At 39.6% G+C, this 12,925-nt stretch overlaps 1 protein-coding gene across 1 annotated transcript in view; it reads left to right on the top strand.

Annotated features, from left to right (window-relative positions):
- DPYD (dihydropyrimidine dehydrogenase) overlaps positions 1-12,925 on the top strand; it is a 765,031-nt gene that overhangs the window by 39,710 nt on the left and 712,396 nt on the right. Inside the window, exon 2 of the mRNA XM_054980010.1 lies at positions 10,120-10,230. Within this exon, the coding sequence (XP_054835985.1) occupies positions 10,120-10,230 (111 nt within the window). The remainder of the gene's footprint in view (positions 1-10,119; positions 10,231-12,925) is intronic.

Raw genomic sequence — 12,925 nt, 5'->3', positions numbered from 1 at the left:
TTTTGTAACGTTCATAAAGAAACGTCTGGTTTCTTTATGAACATTACAAAAACACTGACAAACAACTGTTTACCTTGTATAATTGTTACCTTGTATTTATTATATATTTATTACTTGTATGAAATTGTATTTATTTTTGACACTTTGCACTTTTGCACACTTTGCACCAATATATTGTTATAAAAATCAAAAATTTCTTTGACTGTGCTGTTGGAAGTCGATCGGGAGGGGGGAGGAAAAGGGTGGGGGATAGGGTTAATTAGATATTAAGTGATTGTATGTATTAAATTTGAATGTTATACTCACCAATAAAAATTTTTATTAAAAAAAAAATTCTTTGACTGTATATTCCTGGTATTGTTTCTTGTAGCCTTTGACTACCCGGGGTTTCCCTGCTTTGTTTCTGTTTTCAAATTTCTGCAGTTCTTACCCTATTTTACTAAATTTCCCAGATGTTAATCATATTGATTTACATACTGTAATCCACCTTGAGTCTCAGCAAAAAAGGCAGACTATAAATAAATAAATTTAAAAAATCCTAAATAAAGAGATTGTAAGTCTATGAAAGCCTTTAGAATGTATCTGAATTTGTTTGTAAACAAATCATTGTTAAGTTTAACTTCAACAGGTTGATCACTGTATTTCTACTTTTGAAAGGAGACCCATAACACTTACATAAAAGTGCCTAGATGGTTTATTTACCATTTAGAACAAACTGTTGTTTGAGTAGTCTTACATCTGCACAGTCGCAGTAATGTGGCTGCCCAGGTAGCTGCTGTTGACATATTCACAGTTTACTTGGAAGACATATGCTTCCAGATCGTCACAGGCTTTTCTGTGCTTCTGCAGAATTGTGACACATCCCTTAAGTGAGTTTCAATTGGGTAGCCGTAGAAAAGCAAGATTCAAGTCCACTAGTACCTTAAAGACTAACAAGATTTACAGGGTATACATTTTTGAGAGTCAAATTTCCCTTCATTAGATGCTGTTGAAATCTTGTTGATTTTTAAGGTGTTACTGGACTCTTATCTTGGCCTTAATTGGGGGTATGATGTGCACCTTACTCTGTGGTATGTAAGGAATTTTCCCTACTTCAGATAGTTTTTTTCAGATATAAAAGAACTCAGACTTTAGTGTTGTTTTTTTCTTTCTTTCAATTAACCATACTTTCCTTTTGAAAGACATCCAGAGCAGTCTGGACTTGGAATAAGAAAATTATGATGTATGAAACTCTGCTGATTCCAGAGTCAGATGCTTAGGATGACTGGTGAAGGCCATCATCTTGTGCCAGGGAATCTTTTCAAGGTTCTTGTTTGACTTCTCAAAGTTTTAATTGGAGCTGCTTTGCATAAAACGTGTCACAGCATCAGGGTAGTGTTTTTTTTTGCAAGATCTCTTACAACCAAATGGAATTCTTCTCGTCAGGGCTATTGCTTCTGATAACATGCACAAAAGCATACAAAACATTTACGATGTGGAGAGGATCAATTTGAAGCTATAATAAACCTATAATACAGAGATAAGACAGGATTTTAGAGGAGGTGTTTGTAAGACACAGTGGAAAGCTTGGAGAAATTACAGCAGAGGCCTAATATTATATACCGCTAGGCTGAAAATGTCTTTTTTATTTTTTAAAGTTGACTATGGGGAATGCAAACTGTTTTGCCGTTTAGAAGAGAAAAAAATGTTAATGTTTCCATGGGGTTGAGGTGGTCCTGAAGGAGAATTTAATATATATGAATACGCAAGCTAATTTTCTCAGGCTTGTGATTTTTCTTAAGGGTAACTGGCTCTGTTGAGGAGGCAGTACTTTCCACATTTTTAGAAACAGAGAAGCTCTGAAAGAAACAAATGTCTTCATGGCTGTTTGGTAAAGTCATGATCTCTTACGATGTTAAGTTCAAATGTATGGCCAACATTGAAGCCTTTGATCAGAATGTCACTGTGTGTGTGTTTGCCCTTAGGTTCTTAGCCATGTAACATGATTTGAAACTGACATGTATCTACTGCATTGTAAATATGGCTCTGAATCGGTGAATAGGGGAAGGAAGGAAAACAGCACAACATTGGAAACGGGGTTTAATTTTAATTTTAGATAATGACAGTGTTGAATGTTAATCCTCAGAATAGTATCATAGCATTCTAATCTTGCTTGGAATGAAATGTTTTCTAGCATTCTAGGAATGGAGGCAAACAGAACGTGAAGGTGATTTCTTCTAGCATGTATTGCCGGCTCTAGTCATCTGTATATGTAGATCTCGAAAATTGTGTGTGTGTTTAATGTTTTCTGTCAAAGAAACAGCTAACTGACTAATCATGTGAGAGGCTTTGATCAATGGTTGAATAGCTAGATATGGGCGAGGCTCATTTCTTTCTGGAAAGGCTATTTCTGGAAAGGCTATTCTGGAAAGGCCATTAGTAATGGAAACATTAGCCAGAGTCCCATGTTCCTACTTTTCCCGCTGGTTCTTGGTATTTTGATATCCCATCTTGTTGATCGTATTTGACCTACACCATTTAATCTGCCTTGAATCTCAGTAAGAAAGGTGGACTATAAATAATGTAAACAAATAAAATAAATAGAAGCCTTGTTCTTTGGCCTCAAGCAGAAAGGATCTTACTTTGTGTCTCAAGATGGAAGGCAAGAAAAAGATGGGGCTTGTGCCCAACAGCATGTGTATAGAGGATAACAAATAGAAATGTTTCTTACAGATGAAGTTCAGCTGTGCATGTGGGGTGTGTGGCCAACAATTTTGTATTAGGATCCGCAGTTATGTTGCAAACAACCAATTAGTTTGCATGGTTGTTTTGGGAAATAAATGAATTTCCCAATGGACACTTGATGTAAATAAATCACTTGATTTAAATCAGATTGGTGATCACAGTCTGGTGATCACCTATCTGGTGACCACAAAGCTGTCAATGTTTTAAAACTAGTGTTTTTTATGCATGGCACTCATTTTTAGGGAGCATGCATGTTGTGCTGTGGATTTGTACGGATGGAATGAAACTTGCCCACTTCCTTTCTGGCTGAATTCTTAGAAGTGCAGCTTCCTGGAGGGGAGTTAGTGGTCCTCTGGTATACCTTTTATCAGGTCTGCAGGGAGGGCAGGGAATTAGTAAAAAGGTGGCACATGCAGACATTCTGCTTGCACAAACTTAATAAGGGTTAAGGTCTAGGCTGTTGTTTTTTTATATGAGTAGTATTAAATCAAGCTGTGTGTCTTGTGATGGGGGACTTCCAGCTACCAACTGAAAACAAAGCTGTTTCTAATTCTCATCTTCTGCACTGACATATGTGTCTGCAGCTAGCTCTGGTATAATGTTACATTTCTGACACTTCTCTGGGGTTGTGGACAGGACACTGAAGCCAAAGTGCTAATTATAGTGAACAGTTGTGTCATAAGGTGAAATTTAACCTTGCAGTAGTAGTAATTGCACAATCATGGTGGAAATTTGGTGGAATTGTAGAGTATGCAGAAAAAACTTTTATGTGGCAGCTACTAATGCTGGTTCACACATTTACAAACAGAGGATCTCTGTTCTGAAGTGGAGGGAATGGATAAATTCATGCTCTTTCATGAATAAATTTATTTATTTAAATATTTATATTAGAGATCGGCATGAACCAAAAAAGAATGAACAGTGTGGTTCGTGATTCCTCGCATTTCATGAACCACGAACTTTCATGAACCTGCCCTGGTCTGTGATCTAGTTTGTTTGGTTCATGAAAATGTCACATCCGGGTCAGCAAATCATCACTTCTGGGCCAGCAAAAGATCACTTCCAGGCCGCAGAAGGCTACTTCTGGGTCAGCAGAAGGTCTGCAGGAAGTCCTTCCCCTGTTGCCTAGAAAACTGATTGATCGGTGCCAGGCTGTCTGTAGTGATGAACCAAAAACCGAACCAAACGAACCATCCTAAAGCGGTTCGTCAGAAATGGGCTCTGATGAACCACCAGTTCGCGAACCATGAACCGGCCCAGTTTGTCATGAACTTTGGTTCATATTTCGGTTCGTGCCCATCCTACTTTTCTCCCACACTAGGAATGCAAAGCAGCCTGTGTATAAAATGTGCACACAGACAAAAGTACAATTTAAACCAAAACAGAGAAAGTAACAAGCAATTAGTACACTCTTGATCAGGAGATGAGTTATCCTGAGCCGATGGTAGTTCTGACAGCCCTTCTCACACACGGCCATAGGCTAAGAGCCCCTCGATTCTTACCTTTTGCCTTATGCCTCTCAAACACTTGCAGAAGAGGAAGAGGCAGATGCCTACAGTTCCCTCCCTGCTTGAAAAAGCATGATGTACACTGGGTGCTCCACATGTAGGGCCATGTGCATGAAAGACATGTCCTTTAAAAAGCGGTAGATATAACCATGTGAACAAAATATAAATGTACCTGGAATTGTGCATACTTATCCAATGGCTCGAGTACATGAAAGGTAGAAGAGTTTCCCATGTGGAAGGAGAGCACATGGCAAATTTTCCTGGCCGCCTTGTTCAGTCTTTCAGATGCAGGGATATATAAAGCACTCCCATGGCCTGCAGTCATAAATATTAAAGCCTACTCTATTAATGGAGATCTTCATTAAGGATTGCTTTAGAAAGGACATTTTTTTTATTCCAAGAGCGCTGCCAAGTACGACATGATGTGCAGCCTGCTTTAAAGCTTTTATGTGTACGATGAGTCCTTGTGTATGTATTTTGCTGTATTCACTGAAGATGTGATTGGCTGTAGCTTCCAGTATGTGAACATCATGTAAATAGAGCAAAGTATATATGAAGGAAATTGTATTTGGTGATTTACATGCTGCTTATGCTTGTTCCTTGCAAAGAAGTTCTGTTTAGTCCAAACCTAACATGTGAAGTAGGTGTAATGTATTGGCGCATTTTGCAGTCTCATAAAATACTAGTTGGTATCTTATTTACTTAAGAATACATCAGGAATCCAGATGCACCTTGAAGACTAACAAAACTTATTCCAGCATGAGTTTTTGTGAGTCAGAACTTCCTTCAGCCAGTGCATGAATTACTGATTTAAGTAGATGTGATTATTAGAGATGGGCACAAAATGGGAAAATTCCGAACCATGCAGTTCATGGTTTGTCACGTTTCACAAACCACGAATTTTCACGAACTTGCCCTGGTTTGTGAACCAGTTTGTTCAGTTCGTGAAAATGTCACATCTGGGTCAGCAGAAGGTCTGCAGAGAGCTCATCCCCCACATTGCCTAGGAAACTAATTGATTGATGCCAGGCTGTCTGCAGTGACAAACTGAAATACAAACAAAACGAACTGGACTAAAATTCGTCACGATTTGTGAGAAATGAGCACCCACAAACCACTGGTTCGCAAACCACGAATCAGCCTGGTTCGTGATGAGCTTTGGTTGGTAATTTGGTTCATGCCTGCCTCTAGTGGTTATCCTTGCTTTTGGAATAATTGGTTTCCACAAGTGATATGCCTTCAAATTTCCTATCTGGGAACTGGGAACTATAGCAACTTACCTGACAGGTAATTGTGAAAAGACAAAATTAAGCCCACAGTCATACATTTAGTGTTCCATTCATACATTTAGCACAGTGGTGGTACAAATTCTTATCCTTTCCCCAAAGAGCTCTCGGTGACCTATATGGTTCTTTTTCCTTCCCTTCCCTCCGCCTCTGCTTTCTCTACCAGTGTCTGGGGTGGACTGTGTGAGGGTGTGGAGACTTGTGTGACTTTCCTCTCCTTTTTAAAGGAGGAGAAATTGCATTAAGTAGGTCTGTGGCACATCAGGTATTACTGCCAAGAGCTTGATTCACAAGAGAGGCTCTGTGTGATTAGTTCGAGCTGTTGTTTCTCCTTATTACTTCAGTTCCACCTCCCAGCTGCATGTCTGAACTGATGCTCTGTAGTCCATTAAAAATGCTATCTTTGGAAATGTATGCGTCCAATTAAAAAGAAGGTTAATATACTTTCATTGGGATGGAAGGCTTTGGAGGTTAATTTTGTACGTAGATCTGTCAGCTTTTTTTCCTGGCTAGATTCCCATGCTTAGCAGACTGGTTACAACTGGAAATTTAGGGGTGAATCATTTCTTGCCATGGAGATGCAGTGACTGGGGAGGGGGGAGATCTTCAACAACTGCATTTCTTTCTGACATGCTGTGGTTAAAAACTTGAATGCCAGAAGCGGGGAGGGAGGGAGATATATATTTTTTCTCTATCAATGTACTTGCCTGTTGTGTAGCTTGGATAGTTTTATTGTTGAGCAACCATAATGAAATGATAGTTGAGTCAGTGAGACAGCTAGAGGTTGACTTGTGTGCAACCCCAGTTTCAAGTCCTCCAGTACCGTCTTGCTTAATGAGCTTGGGCAAGTCACTTCTCTCACCTTAGGCCTATCTTACAGAATAAGGATAAAATAAGAAAGTCGCCTGCATCCTCTCCTATAAACAGGATGGGCTGGATGGATATACAACAAATTTATGCTCTTGTTTTTGAAAATGTGAACGTTTGTCTAAATTACTAAGTTAACCAAATATCTAGGGTAGGGTTGTGGAGATCCAGGCAGGCATTGTTGTGAAATTACTGAGGTAACTGGAATCACTGGGGCAGAATGTAGATATCCTAATGTTATTACTAGTTATTTTTTTCCCTGTAGAAGTGAGTAGTGACCATATAGGGGTTAAGTAAAAAATGTGCACTTGAAGATACTGGCTTGAATCTGCTGGATGTGTGGGGGAAAAAATTCTATGCTACTCGCTCCTTATGCTAAATGAAACATAATGCATCCCACTTTGCTTTTCCACTGGCACAAAACTTGTACCAAGTCTTTTTACATTTCTGCATCACTGAATCCATACCACTGTTCTGATGAGGGAATAAGCTACTCTTCACCAGAAACACTGAATGGACTGGGATTCCACAAGGATGTTTATGTGTATATTGCACATTTCCCCTTGAGTCTTTGCATTATTTATAAGCTCCTTTCTTCTTCACATGTGATAATGACAGACATTTTGCTAGCAAAATATATCATCTTACAGTGAGACACCATATTAATTTGTTTTCATTATAACCAGAAATGGATTTTCATGATTCAGTTACCTAATGCCTAAAACTCTTTTTCTGCCTCTCTTTCTCTGTGAGGGGAGGATAGCTGGTCTTCCATGTAAAACTTGTATTGCAACCTTATTTCATGCATATGTTGTGCTGTGAACTCCTATTGGATTCTCTCAACTGTTACCCTTGACTGTTGCAGAATTCCACCAGGAGTAAACATGGGGTTTCGTCCAAGTTTTTTTTTAAAACCAAATGGTATCATACCCAATGGAGTACATCTGTTAGCTTGTGATATTAGAGATATATTCAGAGCCTGTGGAAAGATTTCTTGTACTTGGCATTGCCATAGGTACATGTTCTAAATGAAACATTTAGAAAAGGTACCATCCATGCATTTTACTTCCATAATGGTGATCCATAAGACACCTTCTCCATATTTGTCAATCTAATTTTCACCCTGCCATTCTTTCAAGGAGAAGCATGCATGGTTCTTTGTCCCATCCTTTGTATCCTTACAACAGCCTTTTGAGGCAGGTTATACTGCAAGAATATGATTAGCCTTAAGTCACACAGCAGGCGTGGGGATTTGAATCTGGCCTTTCCAAATCACTCTATCATTGCATCACATTTGCTTCTTAGGTAGCACTGACAATTTATTTGTTGTGGAGAAAGATAAATAGTATCTGCCGTGGTGATCTGGTGAGAGGCTTTGTGGTTAGGAGTTTTCTAGCAGACAGTAAGTTCTGCAGTTAACAGTTCCAAAGATATATTAAGTACCCAACTATTCTTTTAGACTATGTGACCAGTATTACTCAAAAACTGGACAACTTTGATCAATCTTAGAGTCCTCATTAGACATGGGCACGATCCAAAAAAAAATACCAATCAAGGTTTTCGTGGATCCACGCTGGTGATGAGTCCAGATCACCGATTCACTCCGATCAAGTCCCGTTTCCGATCTGGGGTCGGAGGGGTGCCCCCCCCACACAGTTAGAGCAGATGGGGAAAAAAGTTTTTAACCCAGTGAGGAGCCGCCTCCCCTCAGTGAGGGGACGTTTTCTCTCTCACACACACATGCACACACTTAGAGTAGAAGGGGGGGGAAAGTTTTTAAACCTGTGACGAGCCGCCTCCCCTCAGGGAGCGACTTTTTCTCTCTCTCACACACACGCACGCATTTAGAGCAGGGGGGGGAGTTTTTAACCCGTCCCTGCCTCCAAATAGAGAGAGAGAGAGACACCCCGTCAACAAGTTTCAGCCAGCTTTTAAAAAAAAGCAGGGATAGAATCCTCCATCCCACCCAATTTTAAAAGCAAGCAGCCGGTCTTCCAAAAGCATATTTTAAACAGGAAGAAAGTAAAACCAAGATCCACACGGATCCTCGCGGATCCTATGGTTTTTTAAATAGGAAAAACACAAATGAAACATCAAATCACATACCAACTTCTTGCAAAAAGCAGGCACTGGACTGAGAAGCCAGGAAGAGAGAGATATCTCTTTTCAGTTAACTCTTTCAGCACTGAACGAACTCAGGAGAGGAGTGCAAAACAGCTTGATAGCTGCTCTCAAAGCAAGGGTTTTTTGAAAGAGTTAACACTGAGCAGAGCTTTTCCTTGCTAGGGGAAATATTATCAAGTTTCAAACAGTGCTCAGGCATTCCCCTGCCTCCGTTGCCAGGGGAACAGATTGTTGGTGCCTGAATGTCTAACTTCCCGGTCATATCACGATCGCCCTAGAGTCCTGACTGCTGGATCGTTTGCCGTGGAAGACAACGATCCACCAGGTCACGATTGGGAGATTGCCATTATTGTGGGATTTTTTTATTGTAATCCAGATTGTGCCCATCTCTAGTCCTCATCAGTTTATTTATCAGATTTTTCTCACACCTATTCTTGGAAGACTCATTGCATGGTACATGATCCCCTCCCCCCTTTATCTTGTGGTGGCAGCCTTGTGGGGCAGGCTAGGCTGAGAGAAAGTGACTGGCTCAAGGGTATTAAGTGACCTTCCTGGTAGGATGGGAATTTGAACCTAGGGTTCTTTCTACTGGTAGCTCAGCATTTGGTCTATTACATGGCACTGATTCCAGCCTCTCAGTTTTTGTACTTTTTGACTCCTTCATGAGTTTAGAATTCTGACCTGGTTTGCCAATATAATTATCATACTTGCAAATGTGGAAAGAGTATGGAGTTAATAATGGTCCTCTGCATAACTCTAATAGTGACTCTTCAACATTTCTTGCAGAAACTCTGCTTAACAGGATGCCTTTTAAAATGAACATATTGTTTAAAAATATTTTCTTACATACACATAGCTTACCTTCCGTCATGCAGTGAAGATCATTGTGTTCGGTGACAGCTGCTGCCAGTGCAACACTTTTTAAAATCTGCACTGGCAATCATATCTCCAATGGCCAATCAGAAGCCCTGCTGGGGAAAAGCACACCTAGTCCAACCCACCTTCTCAAAAACACTTGGAGGGTGCCAGAAAAGGCATCAGTGAGTGCCCCTGTATTAGCTTATTAGTGCTATGATCTTGATCTTGTAGAATAGATTGTATTGTCTAAACAAAATGTGGAAACGGAGTTTCCACAGCAGCTTTACCAGTCAAATTATGTATGTATATGTTCCGTTATATTTTTGAGCAGTATATTAGAAATTCTCTCCATGGTTGCTTTCTCACTAATTAATGTCTACACCCCCCCCTCCTTTTAGGAGAGAACATATAAAATGAAAATTATTACTAAGCAACAATATTCAGTAGGAGATATAATTTTATTAGGGCTAGCTAATATAAGTCTTAGTTCTAATTAAAATACTCAGAGCTCAAGTACAAAAAAGCTATAAAGGGCAGAGACTCATTGCATCTTTTATTTATTTATTTTTTAAAAGGAGCAAATGTTAAATAATAGATTTGTGAATCTTTTTATTCTGTTAGTCTTACTCTATTTTCTGTAAGCAGAGAAAGATTGATGCAATTTAATAGTTTTGTCAGTGAGACTATTTCAGCTGTTACTTTCTAAACTTTGTTCCTTGTTTTGAAGAAAACATTTTTTTCTTATTCTGCAGAACATCTTAGCCCTAAATCCTCGTAAACAAACACATGCATCTTTGAATTCCACAGCAGCAAAAAAACATGAGAAAATGCACTGGAAAAGGAACGTGAATAAAAGCTGTTCGGTAAGTATCATATCTGCGTTTGCTACCTTCTGGGAAATGTTACCTTGTGGGTGAAGGCTGAAATCCTTAATTGTATGCAAGTCAGGAATGCTGAGTTAAGCTGCCAAATTATGGTCTTAGTTTAGCCTTGTTATGAGAAATCCTATTGACAACAGAGAAAGGACAGTCAAATGGCTTAAATTATACCCTGGGTTTATTATGCCTACTGTAAACTGTCAAAATTCTCTCATAAACCTCCATCTTACCCCCAACTATGCAATGAAATTGTTTGTTGTTTTTGATCTTAGGTAATAAATTATTTGATTTGAGTTTTTGTTTTTTAGTACTTTGCTGTGAAATCTTCCAGATTAGGAGGCCTACAGAAACGTTACTCTTGGAAATCCATACGTCTTGGAAACCTTTACCAGGATTTTCAAACTTTGTTATAACAAGCTATTTTGAATTAGCTTTAAATGTTTACAATCTGATTCCAGGAGCTTGATAAGGCTGATTAGTAGGGTTGCCGGTTCATCGGAGGGAATGGGGAATCCTCTCCTCCCAGCCTTCTTCCCCTGCCATCACTTACCTGGCTGGTGGAGGAAAAGGCGCAGGAACAGGCCTCTTGGGGTGCACTCTGAGCATAGTGCAATGACATCACTCCTAGAAGTGATGTCATCGTGCAGTCCCTGGGAGTGCTCCCAGGCTATGCACTGGGCCAATTTGGTCACCAGTCAGTCTGGCATGAGGCTCAGGAACACCTCCAGGGCCTGTGCGATGACATCACTCCTGGAAGTGAAGTGATTATGCCATGCCAGGAATGTGCACAGGCGAGAAGAAACTTGAGGTAAGTGCTGAGTCCCTGCCCCCCCTTCCTACTGGGAGGATAATGGGACCTGACAACCCTACTGGTTAGGGATGGATTAAAGCTGTATGATGTTCTCTCTTACCATCTCTAGGACAAGGTTCTGTGAGGAAATGAATGTGGAGGAGGGAAGTGTGGGGGAGGGAAGACTGAGCCAAAAAACAATATTTGAATTCTCCTTCACCTATAGTAAGTCATTATACTCAGAATATAACAATCTCATGGAGAAGGATTCTAGGTAAACCTCCTCCCAGCTATTCTATTTTTTAAATGGAGGGAGCTTACCAATGGATTTTGTACCTTACCTTTTACAAAAGAGTTCATCTGGCTGTATTTATTAACAACAACAGCATTTGATTTATATACCACCATTCAGGACAACTTAACGCCCCATCAGAGCAGTTTACAAATGTGTTATTATTATCCTTACAACAATCACCCTGTGAGGTGGGTGGGGCTGAGAGAGCTCCGAGAAGCTGTGACTGACCCAAGGTCACCCAGCTGGCTTCAAGCAGAAGAGTGGGGAATCAAAACCCGTTCTCCAGATTAAAGTCCTGCCACTCTTAACCACTACACCAAACTGGCTCTTGATAAGTATTCAAGTTGTGTTCTTTTATTAAAGAAAAATATATACATACAGCAGCAGATGGACCTCTATCTAATAATTGCCATAGTTGAACACTAATTGGTGATCTATAGGGAGAATGTGAGCAGTGTGAGTAGTTATATCTTGGTGACAGTCCTTAATGACAACTATTCAACCAATAATTAACATAATTATCATGGGATGTTAGAAGGAGTAGTTTGATGCTTAGTTCTTTAAAATGATGTCTGTTTTGGGTTTCTTGCTTGGCAGTATTCCGTGCCCCCCTCCAGTGTCTTCTGCATGTTAAAGGAACATTCTGTTTATGGAAAGAACTGATTGATTATGGAGCTTGGAGATGTAGTTCATTGTATATAAAGTAGTGCAAATCAGTGAGCTGTTTCTTAAGTCATGCTGATGATATTTATAGATCCCGACCCAAATCCAGAGAAGGGATAAATACATATCCCAAGCAACACATTTATGCAATCTAACAAATAAAGAGATTGATAATTTGCTTGAATATATTAGAGTTGCTTAGTTGTTAAAACACAGCCAGGCACAGTGGTTCTTAGACTTGAGTTTCAGGCGGAGGTTTTCCTTGCATTGCTTGTTCAGCTTCCTCTTCGAACGCATTTGAAGTCAATGGGAATTACAGGTTCTTTTCCTCTCTGAGGATTTGGTTCAAAAGCTTGAGGAGTAAGCTAAATTCTTTTAATTATCTGCTATAGTTTCAAAGTCGTTTATATCTCTCCTGATTGTGTATATATCATGTATATAGAGTTGAAAGTGTTTATCGACTCTGCTTAGAGTAAAGCTTAAACGACTAATAGGCTTGGTTTGATTTCACAATTGACCATAAAAAAATCTAGACACACAAGGTTAGAGATGGTGATGTTTGAGGGCCCTTATTTTTTACAGCAAGGTTAAATTGCAAAATAATTTTATTCATACAACTTTCTTACAGTAACTATGATGTGGAAAGGGGTGGGGTGGGAAGAGATGATCCTTAGTTCATCACTGGTTTTGATGGCAAAGCTTACTTTCTGATGCTTGCTTTGCAGAATTTATAAGGTTTGTATTTCTGTACATTTTTGCCAGCTAAGAAACACAGATATAGAATAGAATATTGTGTATGCTTCTGTAACAGGGTCTGAAAAGCATTTTTACTACAAGGACTCCAGATAAGGGGTAGGGAAATGTATAGTGTTGCTAGGCAACGACTTACTACGATGGATCATACTTTTGCAAACGTCCTACATGGAACCATT

This window comes from Eublepharis macularius, chromosome 5, assembly GCF_028583425.1.
Source record: "Eublepharis macularius isolate TG4126 chromosome 5, MPM_Emac_v1.0, whole genome shotgun sequence".
Taxonomy (NCBI): domain Eukaryota; kingdom Metazoa; phylum Chordata; class Lepidosauria; order Squamata; family Eublepharidae; genus Eublepharis; species Eublepharis macularius.
This window is presented reverse-complemented; position numbering and strand designations above follow the sequence as displayed.